Below are 25611 nucleotides of genomic sequence, written 5' to 3'. Positions count from 1 at the left end.
GCTTACTTTGCAAGTGGTGAGTTTCCTACTAAGATAACCCACAATATTGCTAGGTACAGCTGTCTATCGTCAAACACATTAAGTTCCTTCTGGGTTCCGAGGTTCCAGATCACGTGATGTCTACCCTGGTGCGCTTAACCCACCTTCCTCACCACTTATTTATAATTAGCCTAATATTATGCCAGTGGGTTTCTGGTCACTCTTGTCCTCCCCATGTCTAGGTGCAGAAGATAGCTATGTTGTGTAGCTGAATACCCTGCAATATGTGGGACATATTCCCTCACAATTGGTGTGGCTTAAACAGAGTCAAGGGTGAAGGGGCTCTGGTATATGTGTGAGAGATCCCTTGATTCCCTTTTTTTTTCCCCACTGTATTTATATTATATAGGTTACAGATGGTCTTCTACACTTCATTACTTTTCACAGATCATAATTTTATGAAGATTATTAAGTATATTTCTGATCGCACCACTGCTGTATTGGCTATTTTATTTTTTGGGGGCGAGTAATGCTGGATTGCATACACATTATTTATGTTTTTGTGCATAGTTCTTTGATTTTGAACACCTGCCACTTTTTTTTTTAGTTATTTGGAATTTCCACTCAGCCAAATGTAGTGCAGCAAGTGGTGGCAATTTTTTTAATTTTATTTTTTAAAGTAGATAAGTTCCTAGTTTGGGTCCACTTATGTAAGATTGTCGTGTTAAAGGGTGTTATATTAGGGAGGTAGCTATGTTTAGTAGATAGCTCCCTATTTTGGAATCTTTAAATATGCTAATCTCACATAAGGATATCAAATTAGGGAGCTATGTACTAAGCAACAGAAAGATCAAAATTAAGATTTACATTATTTTGGCTCTTTCAGCTGTTTAGAAGATAGTTCCCTAAGTACATTTGGGATTGGGGATTGCTATATGTAGGATACCAAATTAGGGAGCCGTTTAGTGGATATAACTGCATTAGGAAGCTGTCAACTAAACACAACAGCTCCCTAACTTGGTAGTGGAACCCTTAATACGGATTGGTAATACCACATAAAACTTGTGTCAATGAATTAGTGCATTCTTCCATTGTGGAATTTGGACAAATAGACAAGACAATTTTCATCTGAATTGCGATTTTTCCAAAAACTAAAGTCTAGTTTGTAATGCTCTACTTTATTTTAAATGGAATCCGTTAACTAAACTGTGTTTACAATATAAAGTATACATTATATATTTTTTTGTATAACTATACAGATCTCTGAGCATTTAAAGAAAACACCAGTGATAGCTGCAGAAGGAAACATGGGAAATAAGTAATTTCTAGGCACTATCATGTAGAACTTGTAATAATTACATTTATCTTGTGTTTATCATTTAGCAAATGTGCATTTTTAATAATTGCAAACAATAGTTCTACCCTAAAAAAAAAAAAACAAAAACAAAAAAAAACACCTTAATCTCAGCCCACTTGTATCACGTAATGGTTTCGAAAATCTGTAATTTCAAGATGGCCATCTCTACATAGACAAACTAACATTCTTTAAGTAGAAACGCAGTCAAACATTTTGCAGCTTGTAGATAAAAAAAAATATATATATATATATATATATATATATATATTCTTAATTTGATTTATCCGGATTCACGCAAAGAAAAAAATAATAGCAGTGCTGCAATACCAACTTATTTGAAACAAAATTATATTCAAATTAAATGCTGCCTCTTAATATGAAATAAATGTTTTTTAAAAGAAAAATTCAGCCGAATCGCTTTGTAGTGCTAAAACAAAAAGATTAAAACTACACAATACGAGACCATTTCATTATTACTGGTTGCTGTCCTTCTAAGCTGTTAACTTCTAAAATAGACAAACTGTCATATTAGGCAAGTTGGGTAAAACATGCTTAGCTGCAGTAAGAGAAATAAATACTGATTGACAGCTTGGATACAGCCAGAAGCTCTAGAACCACAGGAGAAAAGTATTATTCCTGGTATGTAATTGAAAACTGTATCTGTGTGACCTGAGCTTTAATAATCACTTTAGGCACAAAATTAAATAGACGAATGTCAGGAAAGGAAAAAAAATATATATTTTTTGCACATTAGACAGGAGATATAGCGTTGATGGGCCCACATAACACCCTCACTCTCCATGTTAATTCAGTGTTAATACAGTCCTGCACTGAGCTGGTTTGTTGAGAAGCTGCAGAAGGGCAGATACCCAAGTGGAATGCCTTGAAGTAATACTCCAAGGTCAGGGCTATGAGTCCCAGTCATCCTCATCGCCATCGCCCAAGGCAGGCTGTGGCACGGGTAGAGGTGGGATTGTATCAGAAATTCGTGCAAATGCCCCGGTCGTAGCATCTCCACTTCCGTCTCCAGCAGCTGGACCCTTTCCAGAAATTCCTGCAAACAAGCAAATTTGAACATTCCACGTTACATGTAAATCAAGTTGTAATACTTTTCTTTTTAAATAGATTGGTGCACACAATACTATGAGATTAGATGTCCCACCCTTAGTCTGATAACAGGCACATTATTATCTGGAACAGTATTAGAAACCCACTTATAATGGCACACCCACCCAAAGCTTGTGGTTGTGGGGGCTAATATATTAAAGCTTTTTATGTTGGTAGGGATTTGGAGAGCAACTAGCTACATGGTTACTAATAGGTCATTTTCGACGAAACTTAGGATAGATAAGGAGGTGGTTATTTCCATTCAAGTTATCTATCCCCAGTCACAATTTGGGAGGCCCAGAAACGTGTAGTAAAAGGTTGCATAATTTCCTTGTGCACGAACTGGAAGAAGCAACAATCAGAAAAGCTACGGGATTATCCTCCACAGAGTTTCAGACTTAGAAGCCCTCCACAAAAGACAATTGGCAGATGACTTATGCAAAGATCTTTTGGCTGGCCGCAAGGAATTATCCATATTGATTGAGAAGAGTCCTCTTCAACCTATTGTTCCCGTAAGTTTATTTGTAATTGTCCTATTTATAGTTAAATACCCTCTCATAATATTGTAAAGCGCTACGGAATCTGTTGGCGCTATATAAATAGCATTAATAATAATAATAATAATATTGTTAACCCAAAAATAATTTCTGATATGAACATTCAAACAATTGTAGCAGACTCCTTTGAGTAAGCCTGTGTGAAGGTGAAACACGTTAGTGGTTTATACTATACTTTGTTTATTATTTTGATTATAAATAAAACTGATTTATCGAATTTGGGCTTTGCTGTTTATCTCTGAAGATTTTTACCTGGAGGATTCATACTTCCTAGATGGGGAAGATACCACCTAAGCTATATAGGATTAGCATAACTTTACTGTGCTATCTTCAGGTTTTATTTTCATGTTATACACTGGTGAACACTCACTGTGATAAAAAGGTATATTGAAAGAGACCACTTCTACGAACACTGACCGGCCGAAGGATACCTTTCCACATAAGAGTAAGACAGAGACCAAGATCATAAACAGGGATTGTAACGACCAAGTGCATAGATCTAGAGCCGATTTCAAGTTCCAGAAGAATGTAAGAGCATTTTCTTTTTTTTTTTTTTTATAAATCACCAGCATCAAAAATACTACATCTATATTCAGTCTTATTTGTCCTCTTGTTTTGCATATTGTTCCATCGTTATTGGGGTGAGGGCACTTGGGAAGGCGCTGCCTCCGTGCATTCCCTTTCTATATCTACATGGAGGGCTGGTGCAAGGATTTTTGCTGCCCTATTCGAAAGAAAAATTTGCCGCCTACCATGTGACATTACAATGCCCCACCCAGTGAACCAACGCCAGTGCTGCACACAGTGTGTGTTTACATTAAAAATCCTGCAGGGACAGGCTATAGACACCAGAACCACTACATTAAGATGAAGTGGTTCTGGGGACTACAGTGTCCCTTTAATGTGAGGTAAATTAGAGATTAGCGTCACTAATATACTAGATAGCCTACTTACAACCAGATGAGGATGATGACTGGCTCTGGCTCCAGTGGTAGAATAGGCTCTCTGGAGGCCGTTTGTAACTGGTCACAAAAATCAATGTTCTGGGGTTACAGGAAGCAGCTCCATTTTTTGGGCCCCTTACACAGCTCAAGGTCTGGGCCCCCACGGCCTGATGGTGATTATGCCCATAAGGCCCACCCATAAGTCCACCTACACATTCCATCCATGAGTTTGCTCAGGGAGTGGAGTGTGTAGGGCATCTAATGTGTGTGCTTATGGAATTTTGTGTATAGGGATACCAGTTTAATATATTTATGTACAGTTATTAATATTGTGGGTGATAGAAATTGGTTGGTAAACTGTTTAATGGTATACAACAAATGTTTACTCTACCCTCCCTTAATTTCTTTTCTTTGCTCCTCCTGGCTCTAAATACCTTCATATAACTGTTTTATCTCCAGCTCTATTCTTTAGGCCCCAACTTACACTCCCAGAAACACCAATACAGAATCTCTCCATTTTTTTCAGCACTACCATATTCCGTTTTATTTTGTCCTCTTATTTTCCATATCACTCCAACATTAACTGAATTCAGGACATTATTGAAGACGCTGTTTCCTTACATCCCCTTTCCATATCTACCTATAGCCCGAAGGAAGAGACTCTGGTTTGGGAAGTTTGAGCTGCTACATATACACTGAACAAGAGCTAGAAATCCCATCTTTTTATCCATATGTCCTTAACGGCTCCTCTTCTCTATCAATGTTGAGAAAGCTTTTGACAGGGTGGACTGGACATTTACGTATTTGATGTTACAACCCATTGGAGTCTGGGGTAGCTTTTGTGAGTGGGCCTTAGCCCTCTACACTATCTTTAAAGGAACACTATAGTCACCTAAATTACTTTAGCTAAATAAAGCAGTTTTAGTGTATAGATCATTCCCCTGCAATTTCACTGCTCAATTCACTGTCATTTAGGAGTTAAATCACTTTGTTTATATTTATGCAGCCCTAGCCACACCTCCCCTGGCTATGATTGACAGAGCCTGCATGAAAAAAAAAAACTGGTTTCACTTTCAAACAGATGTAATTTACCTTAAATAATTGTATCTCAATCTCTAAATTGAACTTTAATCACATACAGGAGGCTCTTGCAGGGTCTAGCAAGCTATTAACATAGCAGGGGATAAGAAGATCTTAATTAAACAGAACTTGCAATAAAGAAAGCCTAAATAGGGCTCTCTTTACAGGAAGTGTTTATGGAAGGCTGTGCAAGTCACATGCAGGGAGGTGTGACTAGGGTTCATAAACAAAGGGACTTAACTCCTAAATGGCAGAGGATTGAGCAGTGAGGCTGCAGGGGCATGTTCTATACACCAAAACTGCTTCATTAAGCTAAAGTTGTTTAGGTGACTATAGTGTCCCTTTAATGCTAGGGTCTGAATGAACATGGCCCTTACAAGTACCATATCCAGAAATGGTACGTGTTGCCTTTACTATTTATATTGGCCATTTAACCACTACTTAATGCTTTTAGGGATAATCAAAGCATTAACAGTTTTTACTACAAAAGTTAGGAACATATGATTTCAGTCTACTCTTTTATGTTGAGCAGCCCACTATCTCACTACCAAATATCATCACAGAATTCAACCGATATGGGGAATGGAGTAAACTGAAATTAAATCTTGGTAAATCAGACGTGCTAAACATCACTATTCTGTTCCAGATGGTGTCTCGGTTAGACCTATTTGCTTATCATTGGCATTTACATAGCGCCAACAAATTCCGTAGCACTTTACAATATTTAACAATAAATAAGACAATTGCAAAAATGAAAATGCTTACAGGAACAATAGGTTGAAGAGAACCCTGCTCAAACAAGCTTACAGTCTATGGAGGCTAATTCCCTTTTCGATAGTGCATGGACCAAACTATACCATAACTACTATAAACTATACCAATACAATTTCCTTCAGATTCTAGATAAGGCCGATGTGAATAACGCCCTCAGGCCAACTCCAATACTTTTACTGAATCAACTGCTTTCCCCCGGTTCGGTACTTTTATTTAACCAAACTCCCATTTACAGATTATGGTGGCCATTTTATTTTCCTGAACGCCGCCAGCAGGACCTGACCTCGAACTGGCTGGAACTATGGAACTAATTTTGTTAATTAAGTTAAAGGACCACTCTAGTGCCAGGAAAACACTCGTTTTCCTGGCACTAGAGTGCCCTGAGGGTGCCCCCACCCTCAGGGACCCCCTCCCGCCCGGCTCTGGAAAGGGGTTAAATCTTACCTTTTTCCAGCGCTGGGCGGAGAGATCTCCTGCTCTCCTCCTCCGATCCGCCTCTTCTCCTCCCCGTCGGCTGAATGCGCACGCGCGGCAAGAGCTGCGCGCGCATTCAGCCGGTCACATAGGAAAGCATTCATAATGCTTTCCTATGGACGCTGGCGTGCTCTCACTGTGAAAATCAGAGTGAGAAGCACGCAAGCGCCTCTAGCGGCTGTCAATGAGACAGCCACTAGAGGACATAGGGGGAAGGCTTAACCCATTCATAAACATAGCAGTTTCTCTGAAACTGCTATGTTTATGAAAAAATGGGTTAACCCTAGAAGGACCTGGCACCCAGACCACCTCATTAAGCTGAAGTGGTCTGGGTGCCTAGAGTGGTCCTTTAACTTTAACCATCACATAAAATTTCCCCATGCTTTAGTTAGAGAGCCCATGAACTTACAATCGAAACACTTTGTATAAAAGAGCTTCAATGTCTAGATCTCAGCTTAGGGTCAGGGCCCTCTTTGCCTTGTGTATATTGTATGTTCTCTAATTGTAAAGCGCTGCAAATATGTTGGTGCTTTATAAATGCCAGTAATAAATAAAAATAGAATCCCAGCTGTTACCTGACTGGACAGACAGCCCACAGTATTTGAGGTCTAAAAGAAAAATTACCTGCACACTACACCAAATCCCTGTGCGTATTTAGACAAATGGAGATTTTTTGTTTCACTCCAATGGCCATTAGGTGTAAGCCCACCTGGTACCAGTGAAGCAAAAAAAACTCAATTTGTGTAAATATGCATAGGGATTTGGGGTAGTGCGCAGGTAACTATTTTCTTTGTTTTTTATTGTATGTATTGGGGCTGATGTGTACTAAGTCTATTGCTACCACCTAGGAGTAGTGTGAGTTTGAGCACAGGACTTGTTTTTGTGTATTAGTATTTGAGGTCTGTTGTATGTGCACCGAGCCTCTACCAAGGCGCATATGTGCTTTATATTAACGACTACTACTACAGGGGATGCAGATTCCCCCACCTAAATGCTCACCGGGATAAAATATTGGTCTTGTCCCATCAAAGGGCACATGGTTGCAGGAGATTAATTTCAAAATATTAACAAATTGATTTGATACACCACAGAATATATCCCTAGACCCCAAAGCGGTAGGAAGACTGCTGCACATCCATCCTGCAGACATACTGCTTAATCAGACCCGGTTACCAATATCCTCAAAAAAGAAAAACACTCTCTAAACACAGCTCACTGTGGCTAGGTCCCTGATTTCTACCCACTGGTTGCAACAACATGAGCCTATGCATCAAAGATGGCTGACGCGCGTGGAACAAATACGCCAGATAGAGGAGAAGGTCTGAAAAATACACATTATGTGTAGAGGACATAGTTGTTCTTCCTGGGCGTCTAGGGTGCTACTGGCAATGTATATTATTAGTATATTATTAGTATATTAAACTGGATTAACTTTTTTGGTTTCAACTTTAGATGTTTCATTTTTTGTTTTGTCTATATAATATTAATGTACTGCTCATGGGCTTGTTGTTATGTATTCCTCACTTATCCTACTGTCTGTTCTTGGAATAAATTATTTTCTATCTCTTTATTCATTTCTACATGCAAACTGAATATGAACTTACTCTATAGCAATGTACAGATTGGTAGTGTAATTTCACCAGTCATTATTGAACAGTGAGTGTAATCATTCAAACATGTAGCACTGTCTGTTACTGCTAAGCTTAAAAAGAGGATATGACAGACCTCCTAGTGTCTTACATTACCTCACTGTGTCCTTTTCACCTCTCAGGAGATGTTTGGACAGGGATGACATGATGGGAGGCTCAGCAAGCTGACAGTGCAAATCAATGAATCTTGGCAACTTGTCACAGCATCTATCCTTCAACTTATCACCAGCTTTCCATGTCTGGCATTAGTTCGCAGGGCTTTGTGTACCAGTATATCACATAAATGAAGACACCGATGAGCCACAGTGTATACATTTGTTTCACAAATGGGGAAAAATGTATTGTACAGATTGTTTTTTTTTTCCCCCAAGGTGAATCATTTTTCCAGCAGGAAGATCTACATATTACAGGTTTGCAGAGTTTTCTAACTGCAGGCTTTTCTGTTAACAGACAGGTGTCTGATAAATATTGTCAACTAAACAAAGAGAAGCTCAAAACCTTCTGCTGTCTCATTTCAGCTCTGCAATCTCCAGTGGAGAATGAATGCGAATAACTGATGTAAGAGGGTTGGCTTGGCCCTGTTCCATTGAGAGCATTTTGCAGGAAAGGCCTGGTTAACCAGTTCCTTGCCATAAATGTGTACACATGATTGTCAGACACATTTACAAATTCCAAAAATCATTTTTGAAATTTAAATTTATGAAGCCATCATGCCAACTACTATTACACGGATTGCACAATATGTGTGCATCTGACATGATACATGATAGAATTTGTTGATTTATGACTCATTAACAAAGAGTTAAATTAATAATAATCCGATGGGGGGAGGGGGGAAAGAGTCAAATCAGCAGTTCCCAAACTGTGTGGTGCTGCGACGTGCACATGGGGTGCCGTGGAATGTTTCCCCGGTGCAATGATTGTAGCACTGGGGAAACATTACTGCTGGATAGGGGCCCGATCGAGTGCCGCGGTCCTTTAAGAGTTCGACCGGACCCCTGTAATGTCAGCCTGGTGGGAGGAAGGCAGGCGTGTGGGAAGAGGAGCACTGCAGGAGCTGCTCAAGACTCACACCAGCCAGAAGGACTCCAAGCCACCCTCCCGGGCATTAAGGTAAGATAACAGGAGGGTGGCTGGAGATATAAAGAAATATCACTTATGTATATGTGTGTATGTGTATGAGTGTGTATAAGTGTGTATTAGTGTGAGTCTGTGTATGTGTGTGTGTATATATATATATATATATATATATCAGGGTGTGTGTACACACATCTGTGTATGTGCATCTCTGTGTCAGGGTGTGTGTGTGTGTGTCATGGTGTGTGCATATATCAATGTTTGCGTGTGTCAGGGTGCATGTGTCTGTGTGTATCTGTGTCAGTGTCTATATAAAAGTTTGTGTGTATGTGTCGTAGTTTTTATATGTATCTGTGTGTTAATGTGCATGAATAGCTGTGAACGTTTGCATGTATGTGGTAGTGTATGTGCATACATCCAAGCAGTCAAACACTAGTACAACATACAAGCACACTCCTGCAATCTTACACAAATATTACATACAAACACAACCCTGCATTCAAACCCCAAAGAAAATACAAACACACCTTTAATCAAACACAAATACTTCACACAAGTGTACATCCGCATTTAAAAGTGAACATTACATTCAGACACAATCCTGCAATCAAACATTACATACAAATACACCCCTGTACTAAAACTATATACAAGCACACCTTCAAACACCAACACTGTACGTTACACTATAGCACCAGTAAATGCAGCAGCGCTGTACAGATATAAAGCCTAGAAATTTTGACTTGGGGTGCCTTGGAACAATATTGAAATATTAAGGGCCCCTTGAACCTAAAAAGTTTGGAAACCACTGAGTCAAATGATGATGGATTTGAACATACTTGTTTTAGTTCTAATGAATCAACAGAAAGCAGGCAAATTCCAGGCCTGTTATATTGATTTATTGGAATTGTTAGTGCACTTTTTTTTGTCCCCCTCCACTCACCCCAAAGTGTTTACGCTAGTGCCTAGGGACACCTCTAGTGGCAGTCACTCATACGGCCACTAGAGGCGCTTCCTGGATCAGTGCTGCACTGTAGTGTTCCTTTAAAAGACATCTCAAGCACCATATCTACAGGTGCTCTTTGAATTAGCTATTGTACCTGCAGTACATATATGCAGAACACATATTGGTTCAGGTGTCTATCTTTTCTTAGTGGGGTGCTGTTGCTTAATATGATTTTTAAAGAAACCCTCCATTTTTTAAAATTGATTTGCACATTTTATTATATATACATTTCCATGCATGTATTTTTTCTGAATGTTTTCTCCGGGGGTAAAGCAGAAACCGCTTGCAAAAGCTGCAGATCTGCTGTCAGCAGACCCTTCCATTTCAGCCTAGACTTTGTGTACATCAGGGGATACCCAAGAGAATTCTCATTGAGAAACATGCAATCAGGGCTTTCCTATGCTTCTCAATAAGCTATATTACAGCTCGGTGAGATGGGCACTAGCCCAGAGTGCCTGCCTCTTCCACTAGCTCTAGATATTTCAACTAGGGTGCACAAGGCAGGGAGGATAAACCTCTGCTATGCCTGTGAACTCAAAGTTGTGTTCCCGAGCAGACTTTATTGGTCTCAAGTTTAAAACAAGGTTTCAACTCTGCTATCGAGGCTTTATCAGACTTGAAATGGGGTGTGATGCCAATTGCTAAAAATGGTATACAAATTTAAAAGAAAATGGAGCATCTCATGAGCAAAAAAGTGAATACAAGTTAGAAATCAGTTTTAATGTTTTATGCAATGGTGCAAATTCCGCAGAACTGGCAGTTTCACCTTTAAGTGTGCTATGAAAAACATAAATAAAGCTATTTACACAGTAAGTTCATTCATGCATTTTCATAAAGGAACAACTGCTGAGCACGGATATATATATATGTATATAATATATCTCAATGGGATTTAGGAGAGTCACTTCCTTGTCTAGAAGTCAGAGCTCACTGCAGAAGCTGCATATCCTCGTGATTTGCAGGAAACGTAAGTTTGAGTTGATATATTTTTAATCTTTCATGCTTTTTTCCTTTCATTTAGCAGGCTTTTATTCACTCTCTATAGAATTAACTAAACTTGGAAAGACCCTATCATATAGATACTTGTGATCTAAAGACACAGTTTGCAAAAGCAAGGTTACATTTTGCAATAAACATATTTTCAAAAGAAGTGAATGCATCGACTGGTATGTAAAACAGGAAGGTTTAACCCCTTAAGGACACATGACATGTGTGACATGTCATGATTCCCTTTTATTCCAGAAGTTTGGTCCTTAAGGGGTTAAGGAGACAAGTCCACAGATTTATGAAGAACATTGCTCTATATTTGATTTCATTTAGGTTTAATCGAGCTTATCCCAGAATATTTATTGCCTAGGGACACACTCACCACATGTGGAATAAGGTGCCCCTTCCCCACAATTCATTTAATAGATATCCAAAACAATAGCTTTCATAAGCGAAAACCAAAACAGTGTGATGTACCATCTTCTGAACATCTTGCTCCTGCAGGACTACACAAATATAGACCATACCAGCAACCCATTCCTTTCTATCTAGTGATTTGATGTGCAGGGCTGTGCAGTCTGACTAGTTATATTTACCGGTATGTTTAATATGTCAAGTTATATCTCATTATATTACAATTAATCGCATATTCCATAGTATATTATAAAGAGTCAGGGGTACCATAATTTCATGAGGTGGGATTCTGGGTACAGATTCATCCGCCCTGGTCATATGTCAATATTCAAAATCCCAATATAAGACAAAGAGAAGGGGCAGGTCCAATGGCCCCAGTGAGCATAAATCTTGGTACAAGGTGGCGAAGAGCTTGTTTATAATTACCCCTCAGGCAGCATGGCTCCTGCTAAGTAAGAGCCCTAGAAACCAGTGTTATATCGGTCCTGTCTTCAAAACTACATACCTGCATATAGCTAAAATAACCGATGGGAGCTAGGTGTGAATGCTCCTCAAAAGAGCGGCAAGAGAACACCCTTCCTATATCATTTAAGCCCTGAAACCTATGAATGCTCGCATCTGCAATTCCTCAGACACAAGGAGCTGCCATTGGGAACGGCCTATTTTGTAGAACTGGAGATTGCATTGTTAAAGAGTCAGGTACATGTCCCACATCAACAACAGTCATGTCATACATCAACAAGTCTTTAAAGTGATGCTATAGTCACCAGAACAACTACAGCTTATTGTATTTGTTCTGGTGAGTAGATTCATTCTCTTCGGGCTTTTTGCAGTAAACACTGTATTTTCAGAGAAAATGCAGTGTTTACATTACAGCCTAGTGATAACTCCACTGGCCACTACTCAGATGGCTGCTAGAAATGCTTCATGAGGCAGTGCTGCACAGTGAGCAGCACTTCCATTCAGTGTCTCCACCATCTGCATGCAGACACTGAACTTTCCTCATAGAGATACATTTATTCATGAGGAGATGCTGATTAGCCAGGGCTGTTTTTGACTTACTGGCTCTGCCCCTGATGCCTCCTTGACAGCCTCAGCCAATCCTATGGGGATGCATTGTAATTGGCTCAGACCACTACTTTTGATGATGTCAGCAGATAGCAGGGAGGTTAGCGGCAGAGCTTGAATACAAGTACACTTCTACTATATTTATAGAGGAAAGAGGGAACAAGGGGACTAGATGGTAGTTTAAACACTATAGGGTCAGGACTATAGGGCATTTAACTCACAGAAGCAGTCTTAAGGATGTGGGTAGCCATGTAATAAATTGTAGCAAATCCAGGCATGTCAAACCTGGTTCTACAATACCCAACTTTAAACCCCAAGAGGTACATGCCACAATGGACCCATTTCAGACTGGCAGTATAGCAGTAGGTTTGAGTATGAGGCAGTCCCTGCCTGCTTCCTACCTCATTTTTATGTAGAACATATTTTATTAACTTTAGTCTCTTTCCACAACATACAAAATTATTTACAGTGTTTTTGTAGGTCTCTCAAGTCTAGCTTGTAAATTTCCCTAAGTATGATCTGAAAAATAGTAAAATTATTTATTTCATATTAAATGGAACATTAACACTGACCTAGCGGATGGGATGTCGGGGGGTGGAGGGGGAGAGCACACACAATATGAGGTGTAACTACACCGGGCACAGGGCCTCCTGTCCTGTCCCAGACATGTAAGCCTCCTGGAGCGGTAGCCGACCCACCAACCTACATAGAGGAGAGTAGGTGCCACTTTTCCCTCCCTAGGCAACTCTATGCTTTATTGCCCCCCAGATGATAGCCTTTATTATCAATGGCCTCCAGTGCTGCGCTGGGAGAAGTACTGAAATCTAAACACCGCAGGGCAGTGGTTGCTGAGGCTTGGACAGACTCTGCCTTCCAGCACGCAGTCATACTCGCAGGTACCAGATCATGTTAAGATCACGACCTTGACCCTTACTCTGAAGCATGGGGGGCATACTGACTGAGTCCATGGGGGGAATTACCGAGACCGCAACCAGCAGCCACACACCCTGAAACCTCACATGAATAGCTATAGCAACAGTGTATTAGCCCAACGTGCACCACACAAGTCACACGACATGTAAGCATGATGCCGGACGGTCAACCTGGCTATCCACAACCATAGGCCAGTTTACAGGCCAACCAGAAATTGATTCTACCTGAACAACACACCATTATTATTATATTACATTACTATATTACTATATTATTTTATTATATTATGTTATGTTTTCATACATTTGTGATTTGGATAGTAGTATAGGACTTAAAATTGTAATACCAGTGCAAAGAGTCAATTAATAAATTAATAAATACGATCTCTTGGCTTGACACCAAAATGAAAATAAAATGAGAAGAACATTTGCAAATTCATTGTAGCCTACCTTTTTGGCCTTAAAGGATAATGGTCATCAAGTTTTCTCTTTTTTACTTTAATTAAACTTGAAAAGGATCTGTCACTTTTTTGATGTCGGCATTTTCTAAAACCTCCCCCCTTAGTTGTCCTGTTTTTTGTTTCCGAAATAATACTTTTCCTTATATATAACCTGGGAGTTGGCACAACTTGACAAAGTGTGGAGTTTAGTTGACAAAGATCCACAGCCTTTGTCAACTTTGTCGATGGCCGTGTTCACCTCCTCCCAGCATAGTAACCTCTGGCATTCTGTATTGATTCTCACACAATTGCGAGAGTTAACACATGCACGTTGTAGGTCTTGTGAACACAAAGATGGCATTGCCATGAGAGAAGTCTGGTGTCGCTGGCACAGCATTGGAAAAGGTAAGTTGCACTGGTCCCAAGGCTTGAATTGGTTGTGTTGTAGGGTGGACAGGGGGGCCAGACCATGAAAAATGACATTTGCTTTATTGAGAGTTTTGTAAATGAGGTTGTATTGAGTTAGGGTTAGCAGCTGTTAGTCAGATTTGAGTAGTGTCACACCCATCATGGCTGCTCAGCCAGATATAAAAAGTTACAAGTTTCTAAAATAAATAAATTAAATGTAATAAACCTCCCCTTCAATAAACATCTTAATTACAAAAAATTAAAACAGATATTCACTTTGAATTTCTTGCACATCTCATTTTACTGAATAACCCCGAATAACATGAGCCACAGTTTCCCACATATGCTGAAGGATGGTCTCCACGAAGAAAACCAGATGTCTTGCAATAAGAAAATAAATCAGAAAATCAAGAATGCATTACATTAGAGACTTCCGTGGTTTATACTGGGAATATTAGGCAAATAAATCCACAATACAGAGGGCATGACATTTATGCCTACTGTCTGGAGCTGGTAAACTTTAAAGAAGTCTCTTACAAAATGCATTGGGACTGGTTCCAGAGCTTCGTCTCAATCACTCTGATGTTATCATTCGGCTCCATTTCCCTCTGTGAATGGGAACACTCATCAGATATGGTACACTATGTCACTTATGGGCTCCTTACTCCAATACCTGCTCTGGGTAATGGGCATTGTAGCCTATTTTAATCCTGTAAGTGAATTGAAATGTCTAATCCTTTTTGTAACAATACCCCTTGCTAGTCAAAGTCTCTGCACCCCTTGTTTTTTATGGTATATATAGAGAGTAGCCATGTGCCGCATATCTTGACACCACATACGTCCTGCACAGCTCTCTTACAATTATCTCGGATATGAAGAATAATGATCAATGTAAGTTTGCATACCTTTGCGTCTCATTTGTAGCTTGTTAAAGAGATCGGACATTAAGTCACCGCCTCCTACTGTAGCTTGGACTGTAAAGAAGAGGACAAAAGAAACAGAAACATTTACTTTACACCATGAACTGAAAGGAAGGTTACCAGTCAGTCAGACTTGTTTATTTTATCAGCATGGGGATTGCAGTCTAATAACATACCTTAGTACAAGTCATTTGGCAGCTCATTATTAAACTATAATGGGAGTGGCCAAATACACGCTCACATCAGTTGTAGGGGGCTACAACTACCATAATGCTTGTCCAGCCTTAAGGACGGCAAAGCATAATATGAGTTGTAGAAAAAACAAAAAACAAATATGCACACAATAAATACACCAAAACGGTTATTTAGCAGGAAGCCATAACTTTGCAGCAATTAACCCTGGCCTATGAACCCCAGCATCAACTATCTGGTTTGCTATAAAATCTCTTACACTCTCTCACCCAGGGTTAGTGCAATCACCCTACTTCTAAGCAACAACTAAACACAAAAAAACACTACTAGCTAAAGAAGCCTACAAAACTTGGAAGGACCCAGAGCTTCTTATAAATGGCATACCCGTGAAATTCTTTGAGTTGTTTTCAAAGATTTATTTAATTTGCAAAATTCATTGCCCACTTTGAGGTAAACAAGTTTGTGACACAACATCATAGATTTACATAGATTTACAAACCATGGTTGACAGAGATTTGGCTGGATAGTGACAACTTTGTAAACAGGGATACAATGTGACAGTATGGAGTGTGAACATAAAAGGTGTACAATACTATAAATTCCTCCAGCATTGAATGTGTTAGTATACCCATTAATTCCTCTTCTATCCATATCAACAATCACATGCCTTTACAGTAAAGAAACCCTGACTAACGACATGCAGAGCGTCAGTCAGATGTGTAATGCAGGTAATTCACAGCAGCTTTGAACTCATCCTAGAGCATCTGAATTATCAGCAGCAAGCAGATGTTTCTTAAATCATGGACCTCTGCCAGATACAAGCAGAGAGTGATGGGAGATGCTGTCTGAGTGCACCTCACTTGCTCTGACAGGTACTGACTAAATTTGCTCATCACCCAGATTAGGCACCCATTCTGACTGCCCATAGAAGATAGTTCTGCCTTGCCCCTTCACTATCCTGTGAGCACCTTGTTCTTTTTCCTTCATCTTCTTTTTCTCCAGTTTCTTCTCTTTGACATTGCGCAATTTAGCTTTCCCAATTCCACCAGCCTGACGGATGGACTCCAGCAATGATGCCCGTCCAGTAGAGGGATCAACCACTTCCTTAGGAGCTTTTCTTACAGCAGCTGGGAGGGAAAAGGGAAAATATGCAGATTTACACATAAAGATACTATAAGGCTGTATACTGGCAGTAAATAGGAGACTGATGTCAGAAGAACAGCGAGCTGGTGATAAGATATGAGATGGGGCCAGTGTAAAGCATGGATGGTGAGTAAGTAGATCTGCTGCACAGAGAAGGAAAACAGAACAATGTAAAATGCAATGCGCAACAGGAAATGGCAGGTTTAGAAATGGTGTTGCCTGGAAAATCATAAAAGAAGACGTTATCTCCAAAGTCCACTGCTAACTGCTATACAGTTAAATAAGTTATGGTGCATACATTGATGGTAAGCATGGAACTGAAGCTAGGACCCCTCATAATGGTGCAGAAAGGAACACAGTGTAAGCTCTGGATGCACAAGGAAAGTCAGTGTAAGGTGGGATACTGCCTGGGAGGCAGGCAGATAAACAGTATGCACCCTGGGAAAAAAAAAACCCTGCAAAACATCACATAAATTGCTACTAAATATATAAAACCACACCTGAAACTTAAACATTCCGCCAATTCATCCTTCACTAGTTGTTTGATGGTGTTCTTGGGGGTTAATACTTAAATCAGCAAGTGCTAGGTGCACCCCAACATGACAATATGAATTCAAGGCTCTTGCTAAATGCGGAATAAAAGTTTATATTCTATATCCAGAATCATATAGGGCATTCCCACCAAAAATACATTTATCTTTCTAGTGTGTTTTTTTTTTTTTGAATCACTTCTTTGTCATAGTCACACTCAATTTATCAAATTTTATGATGAAAGGAAAATATATATTTTTTTTTTACCTGGGTCTTCACTCTCAGCTCTGCCTCTTCCACTTGGAGTAACAGAAATCGGTGGGGGCTGAGGAGGTGCAGGTGGTACAAAGACCTCTGGTCCAGGAGGTGGTGGTGGTGGCGGAGGTGGTGGAGGAGGTGGTGGTGGAGGTGGTGGCAGTAGTTGCCCATCATGTGTATCTACAAACAAACATTTTTCCATAAGACTATACGGTGATATTGCTCTCACTCATATATAGCCAATGCCACCTAATCAAAATTATTTTCCAAAAACTTGATTTGCCACCCACCCCTTTCTTGCTCCTCCCAAAATACTTCAGGTGTTCAATGTGGACTCTTAGTCATCTCCATCTACTAGTACTAGAAGTATTTTGGGGGGGAAAAGGAAAAGGAAAAAAAATATTATCAACTCCTTTTTGTTTATTGCTATACATCTTTATTCAGTGGTCCCCAGAGATTAAATTGTACCTGGTCTCAAAGGTTCAATAGTTTCCTCTGTATTGAAGGTCGGAAGTTCAGGAATAGGACCACTTGGAGCTGAAGGAGCAATACCTGGTCCAAGGTCTGCACTGTACATTAGATCATCAGCTACCCCAGGCAGATCTGGCAAGTAGTAGGGGACATCTATCTCAGGAACTTGCCCCAAATCTGGTACGTAAAAGTAATTCTCTGCAGTCTGCAAAAAGAAATACTCTTATAATAGTTGTAGATAGGAGAGCTCATAACAATCCAGTTTCCAGTGGCTCCTATAATAATAAAAAAATAAAAGCTGAAAAACTGGTGTAAGATAAAATATATCTGACTGGGACTGAATCACATAACACGTGTCTCCTGATCCCCTCACCTGCCGCTCCAACTGCTCTCGTTTGCTGATTGAGAAAGGTGCATCAAAGAGTTTCTCCTCATCCTCTCCTTCTAAAGCTGGGTTAGTCCGACTCACAACACCAGCTAGCGGATCCAGAAATACATACTTCCGATATCTGGAGAAATTTTTTTTAAATGTAGGAAGTTGTAAGAAAACCGTTTCATTGTGAATTCCGCAATTATACTAAGCAAACGAGGCTTGTCTTTCAGGCAAAGTATATGCATTCATATATATCAATTATTTTACCAATTTCCTGCACTCCCAGGGAAACCTCTCTTCTCTTCGTCCAAAAGCAACAATAGAAAATAACACTTGTCAATGCACAAAATACTGTAGCCACTATTGTACATGCTGTAAAAAACGATACAGGAGGCGATGATACAGGAAGTATAAAATAGCAAGGCCCAGAAAGACACCTTACTTATAGCACTATTTTGGAACTAAAATAAACTTAATTTATAAGGGAAAGATGCTCATTTGGATAAAACACAAAAACAGGCCAATAAATTCCCTTCACACAATAAAAAAGCACTGATAAAATCAAGTAAAAATTCAGCTTTTACATAAAAAAAACCAAAAAAACAGTTCACTATTTTTAATGTAAAGGCTGAATTTTCACTTGAATTATCGGTGCTTTTTTAATGTGTGAGGGGAATTTGCCTAGTGCTATAAGTAAGGAGTCTTCCTATGCCTTGCTACTTCTTACTTCCCATTCTTCGCCTCCCATATTGTGTTCTACAGCATAAATGGCTACAATATTTTTAGTATTTACAAGGGCCAAATGTAAAGTATCCCACAAGGACCTGTCTTACAACTGGTAACTAAAATTCCTCTTGTTTTCATGTAGGCCGAGGAGTTGAAATGTATTGAAGGCTGTAGTTGCTCAACCAGATATTCAGAATATGGTGTAATAATATGATGTAATATTTGTTTGAGTAAAAAGATCATTTATTTATAGAACGCTCTGCATTAACGAGTCAGTGGATTGTGGCTTTCTTCTATTTCCCATCTCCATAGCACACTTACAGGTTCTCATTTGTGTTGAAGAGAAGCAGAGCGCTGACCGAATTGATGTTCCGAGGCAGGCTTCCTAAACCATCCTCTGCACTTTCCTCTTCTTTCGCTTTTGTGTTAACATACAGTGGGTGATATTTCAGCTTCTCCTGGGGAACAAAAATAAAAAAACAAAGAATGAATGATAGTAAAGATGAACTCTCATCTCCAAATATCATGATCCCTATTTAGATAGTATCTATCTAGATGCAAGTGAACATTTGTGAGAGTGCCTGATTTTGCTTGTAGAAACGTTAAACTATAAGGTAAGAAGGTTGTGTGTATTCCTACAAAATAGATTTTCTCTCCTATAATCAACCATTATGGTCTGTGAAATATTTTCTACTGGAAATGCTCCAGTAGATTTGTTTCAATACGTAAAACAAGCTTGATGAGAACTGTCATCCAGATTTTCACACAAACATTGATTGTGTTGAATGAACAGTGATCCAAGAGATTTCAAGTATCTCACACTTTTTATATCACTTTAGTGGTGATATCACAAAATAATCCTCTTATAAGGGCTGCTAAGAGAACAAGATATATTTTTCTTTGGCCCTATTTTGAGAATGGTGCAGGTTACATATATTAAAAGAAAATACTGCAGATATATGCATAAAAAATAAAGAAAATTAAAAAAAAAAAAAGTATTTACATTTTTTTTAATCTGAAAGTTTCCTTAATGCCATCTATAATGGGGCTGTTACTTAGTACTCCTACTGATCCCAGCCATGGCTGCTGGGTGAAATGTGCGTTGAGTGCAGACCTTAGGTATTACTGGTTGGGGGATTTTTCCTAGACTCAATACCTCAAATTGTTTGACTTTATCCCCCTCCCCCCCCCCCCCCCAATTCGGGAACCTATACTTACCTTTTAGTTTCTCCGTTATCATTGTATTTATATGGGCTCCTGACATGGAGGGAACATGTGCCTGCTGTAAAATACATAGGGACTAGAAATCTTTTCTTTATTTTCAGACAAGTGCAGGGAACAGCCGACATATGCACCTTCCCTGTCATACCTCAAACGCATACTATGTTACAAAGGCTAATCTGATGAAATACAGTAGGAGATTGATACTCTATATTTTATTGTTCTAAACGTTTGGTTATTTCTTAAGTTCAATTATCCCTGGCACAGGATTAGTTTATTGTGGCGGAACCAACCTCGCCACTGTGAACTCGAGAAGCCTGGTTGCTAGCCTCCTGCCCTGCGACTATGGCCCTGGGGTGTATTAACCCTGTAAGAAGTATATTTGGGCACAATGGATTTTTGTATGCTGTTCCTGGCCCTTTAAATACTTGGGAGCAGTATTACAACTTTTAAACTGGCACTTCGAATGCAGTCGAATTGCCGAAGTTATCGAAGTGCCGAAGTCGTCGAAGTGGCTGCCATTCGACAAACGAACACGTGGCGGCGGCCATTTTAACTTAACTCGAACGCGGTCAGCGGTGTGTGCAGCCAAATCTATGGAATGGTTTGCGGCTACCCAAGTGCACGAACACCGCTGACCCGGGCCTTCTTCGACACCGCGGCTGGAGACTAAGTCCCGTTCGAAGATTCGAACGCTCGTTCGAATGGGACTTAGTCGTTTTCTCGGTGTAAAATAGACCGACCGCACAGCCCAAATCCATGGAACTGTTTTGGGCATGAAAATGTGCCTGCGGTCGGTCAAAAGTGACTTATACTTATCTCCCGAACGGCTGGACGGATTCGTATGATTTTTGGGTATGTTTGTATTTGGAATGTGCTGATTAATAATATGTAACTGTTATTAATATTGGATGTATGGTTTTAGAGTTATGAAAGTTGGGTTAAAAGTATGTTTAAACTGTACGTATAATTGGGTTACCTCTCAGGCTAAGGGGAGGGAATCTGTGGGATGTAACCACTGTGTGATTGGATAATGTATAATTGTATGTGGGCGTCTCCCTTGCAGGGGAGAATTGCATAAAAGCAGAGTGTGTGTGATTAAACCTGAGTTCTACTTTACCCTCAATTTGGAGTGCCGTCTCTTATTGAGGGGAATCTGCTACAAGGGATTGCTATGCTTGTCATATTCCCTTGCTAAATCACTGCTAAGCTCTTGGAATAGCTGGTTCCTGTTTTGCTCTCTGGAGGAGTCTATGGTGGTTATGGTGTCTGCTGCAGTGCTTGGAGTCCTCAGGAAGCGCTAGGAGCATCCTTCAACGGAGGTACCCAGTCGGGGTGCCAGGTGATCCGTTACATTTATTAACCAGATATATGTGCAGACTTTTATAATATATTTGAATGAAACCCACCCTTTTCCTTTTTTCATTATAAAATCGTACATCTAATACTATGCAAGAGTGAACCTTTAAACTGGTAGTTTTTTGAACTTATACTAATTTACAGGAAATATAGGGTATGTTTTTAACCCTCCAGCTTATTGGGAGGGTTCTTGTTATATATCCTTGTTTTTGATCATTTTAAGTGTTACAATAAAAGTTATATTTTATATCTTAATATTGGCGTGTTTCACCATATCTAAACAGTTTTATCACAACTTAAACATGCAATTATTGTGAGGGTATAAAATATCATAACCCGGATTTGTATTCATAGCTTCTGATTAATACACACACACACACAAACACTGGAGAAGATATAAAAATATTGGAAAGAGTATTGCAGACGAGCATTTGCCATGAAAATAAAGAGCATTAGAAGGACATTTGCCATCAACGAATACTCAGTAACACTGGAACATAAATCTACTGCTGGCTTAGCAACCAACCAGAAATCCAAAAAGATTAAAAGAACCTAGTGGCAAATTTCCAAGGATTAGAAAGATAATCACAATTGCTTTCACTCATAAGAAGAAGAAAAAAAAAACACAGACAAAATAGGCATTATTAAACCATTTTAAAACAGTTAAATAGAACTTACTTTTACTATTTTAATATATTTACTAGGGCTGAGGAAAGCTTTTGTCCTATATTTCTAACACCATTTCAATCTCTAACAAAGCCAGCTTTTCTATTAAAGTAGCAAAATGTGTAAAATAAAGTGTAATAGTTATTTTAAAAGAAAGCTTGTGAGATAGATTATATATTGTTTTATATTAAAGAGGGACACTTTAGTCACCACAACAACTACAGCTTAACGTAGTTCTTCTGGTGAGTCTAGTCAGACCTTGCAGGATTTTTTAATATAAACATTACCTTTTCAGAGAAAAGGCAGGGCTTACATTACAGCCCAAGAACACCTCTAGTGTGCAGCACTCATGTTTAGCATCTCCACGCTCTGCATGGTAACGCTGAACGCTCCCCATAAAGATGTATCTGTATGAGAAAATGCTGATTGGCTAGGGTGGCATTTGGCCCCACCCCACCTTCCTATGGAAAAACAATGTGATTGGCTGGGATCATCGATTCTGATAAAGTCAGCCAAAGAGGCAGATCAGGGGCGGGGCCAGACCCGAGCAGCGCTGGAAAAAAGGTGAGATTTCTAGTCATTTAAGGTGGGGTCAAGGACCCTGTATGTGTTTTTAACAATATAGGGTCAGGAATACATGTTTGTATTTCTAACCCTATAGTGTTCCTTGAAAATAGTAATTTTGAACTGGTGCAGAGCAGTAGCATCCCAACCACATACATACTGTAATTTTTTAACATTGTGAGAATGGAATAGTAATACAAATAGATTACATTTATATTAAAAAGCAATAGCTTTACAACTATAACATTTAGACAGCCAGGTATATATATGCTGTTTTATTTGCTATACAGTGAAAACAAGTTTGTGTGACAAATGTACTTCAATGGCAATGTCAAGCCCTTCTAACAAAGAATTTATGGCGATCTGCTAATCGAAACGTTTGGGTGACACAGTTTGTGAGTTGATACATCCATTCTTCATGGTTGACTATTGGAATCTTAAAGGAACCCTATAGGGTCAGGAACACAAACATATATTCCTGACGCTGCAGTCTTAATGTAACTATTTAGCCACATAAATGTATTAATAACTCACCTTATTTCCAGAACCGCACTGTGCAGCATTGCCCCAGGAAGCACCTCTAGTGGCTGTCTGTAGAGGTCACTGGAGGTGTCCCTAGGCAGCAATGTAATCACTGTAGCACTGTAAACAACATTGTAAACCCTGCCTTTTTTTCTGAAAGGGCAGTGTTTACATTAAAAATGTGCCATAGACATCAGAACAATTACATTAAGCTGTAGTTGTTCTGGTGACTATAGTGTCCCTTTAATATGTTGAAGAGACTTGCAGCTGGCTCATTTACAAAGTTCCCAGTTGAGGATATCCATGAGATAGAATCCCAGGGGTCATACTCACCAACATGGCCTGCTCATCCAGGGGCCGGTGCTTATTCTGTATCTTGTGTCGAGCTCTCTTCTCTGTCCATAAATCCTCAGCACCAGCAAATATGGAGCTATACTCTTGAAGCCGTTCTGGAGCAGGGTATTTGGCACTTGAGAACACCTAGGAGTAACAATAAGGGTAAGTTGGGTGAAGGAGAAGAAGGTGATTGAATGATTTCACTTAATTATTAGCAGAGAGTTGCAGGATTTAGGGCAGTGGCTGTTTAACCATGGCACTGTGGATGCATGTAGACTAAATTTCCTAAGATGTGCCTCCAAACATCTGCAATGATAAGGTGGCCATCAGAGAATTAGATCTTCTACAAACCGGCTTAATTTACTGTCAATTGCCCAAAACTAGCATTGTGGCCCTACAAAAAAAATAAAAATAAAAAAGGATTGGGAGGGAGGAAATAAAAGAGCAAAAAAAAAAATGAAAGAGGTGTAAAGTGCATGTAAATATTGAGCGAGCAGAGAAATTATATCTGCAGAAATGCGTTTGTTGCCCTGATTTAAAGGAACCTTATAGTCACCAGAACAACTACAGCTTATTGAATTTGTTCTGGTGAGTAGAATCATTACCTTCAGGCTTTTTGCTGTAAAAACTGTCTTTTCAGAGAAAATGCAGTGTCTACATAACAGCCTAGTTTTAATTTCACTGGCCCCTCCTCAGATGGCTGTTAGAGATCCTTCCTGGGTCATGGCTGCTTAAAATGCATCCAAACATTCAGTGTCTCCTCCCTCTGCATGCAGACACTGAACTTTCCTCATAGAGATTCACTGATTCAATTAATCTCTATGAGGAGATGCGGATTGGCCAGGGCTGTGTTTGAATTGGGCTGGCTCTGCCCCTGATCTGCCTCTTAGTCAGTCTCAGCCAACCCTATGGGGAAGCATTGTGATTGGATCAGACTACCACCAGGTCTAAAGGAAACAGGCACAAAGCATGCAGCTGCAGACTTGAATACAAGTAAGTTTTACTATATTTAGGGAGGCATGAGGGGACCAGGGTGGTTAGATGGTGGTTTTAACCCTATAGGGTCAGGAATACATGTTTGTGTTCCTGACCCTATAGTGCTCCTTTAATGAAAGATTGTTAACTTACAACACTATATATATATATAATTTTTTTTATAAGTATAAAACTAAATAAAAATAAACACTTTACCAACTTGCACAGAGCATATTTTTAACACTTCACTTTTTTTTTAATTAATTCTTTATTTATTGCAAGGTCAGACACCATATTCAACAGAAAACAATATAATACAAAAGCAAATACGAACATATTCATATACCAACATGAACATAATGCAGATAACCGCCTGTAAGCAATGTAATGGACAAGTGTTTGTTGGCTATGAGAGTCCATATATTCATGGCGCCCCACCCTGTTTTGAAATATAAGTAAAACAAAGAAAATTGACCGGCTATAGTACGCCTAGCACTCTGACAAAGTGTTCAGAGTCATCGACTCGTGTAACTTGTACACCTATTAGCAAAACCAGCTATCTCCAACCCAGCGTATGGGTTCGCCGTTTTAGATGGCCTGTAGGACCTAATATAATCTGTAGGCGCCCTGAAACCCACCACAACTAGTGCGGGGGTTTCGCTGACATGTGTGTGAATTGGAGAAGTCAGTCAGAGTAAGAGGATATAATAGTAAGAGATATAAGAAGTGAAAATTAAAGTCAGAGATATAGAGAGAAAAGAAAAAGATGGGAAGGGTAATAAGGGGATTGGGAATGGGAATGGGAGGGGATAGTACAACAAACCTCCATACAAACATAGCAGTTAGTGCACGTGGACCAGATTTTATGTAGCTGCGTATGGTAGCAAGTTTCGTGGCGCCTAAGGAGCTGGCTGTACCCTGTAAATCTCCCAGCGAGATCCTTAAAGTCCCATCATAGGAGATCAGATTGAGTGAGTTAATCGATTCCAGAAAATTGTGATAGAGACAGGGGTACGGGGGAATGAGCCCGTCCCCCTTCTCTCCTAATCGCCAACTCTGCTTTCTATCCATGGGGCCCAGACCTTGTCAATTTTTTTAATG

At 39.6% G+C, this 25611-nt stretch overlaps 1 protein-coding gene across 2 annotated transcripts in view; it reads right to left on the bottom strand.

Annotated features, from left to right (window-relative positions):
- Positions 1-1673: 1673 nt before the first annotated feature.
- The window catches only part of WASHC1 (WASH complex subunit 1), a 36120-nt gene continuing 12182 nt past the window's right edge, over positions 1674-25611 (bottom strand). For both annotated transcript variants that reach the window (XM_063445334.1, XM_063445333.1), the window contains exons 4-11: positions 23533-23679; positions 19189-19325; positions 18142-18277; positions 17766-17973; positions 17307-17477; positions 16334-16492; positions 15159-15227; positions 1674-2390 (exon numbers count right to left, since the gene is read on the bottom strand). In XM_063445334.1, coding sequence (XP_063301404.1) covers positions 2245-2390; positions 15159-15227; positions 16334-16492; positions 17307-17477; positions 17766-17973; positions 18142-18277; positions 19189-19325; positions 23533-23679 — 1173 coding nt within the window. In that variant the 3' untranslated portion in view covers positions 1674-2244. The remainder of the gene's footprint in view (positions 2391-15158; positions 15228-16333; positions 16493-17306; positions 17478-17765; positions 17974-18141; positions 18278-19188; positions 19326-23532; positions 23680-25611) is intronic.

This window comes from Pelobates fuscus, chromosome 3 (assembly GCF_036172605.1).
Source record: "Pelobates fuscus isolate aPelFus1 chromosome 3, aPelFus1.pri, whole genome shotgun sequence".
Lineage (NCBI taxonomy): Eukaryota > Metazoa > Chordata > Amphibia > Anura > Pelobatidae > Pelobates > Pelobates fuscus.
Note: the sequence above shows the minus strand (reverse complement) of the source record. Positions and strands in the feature narration are given on the sequence as shown.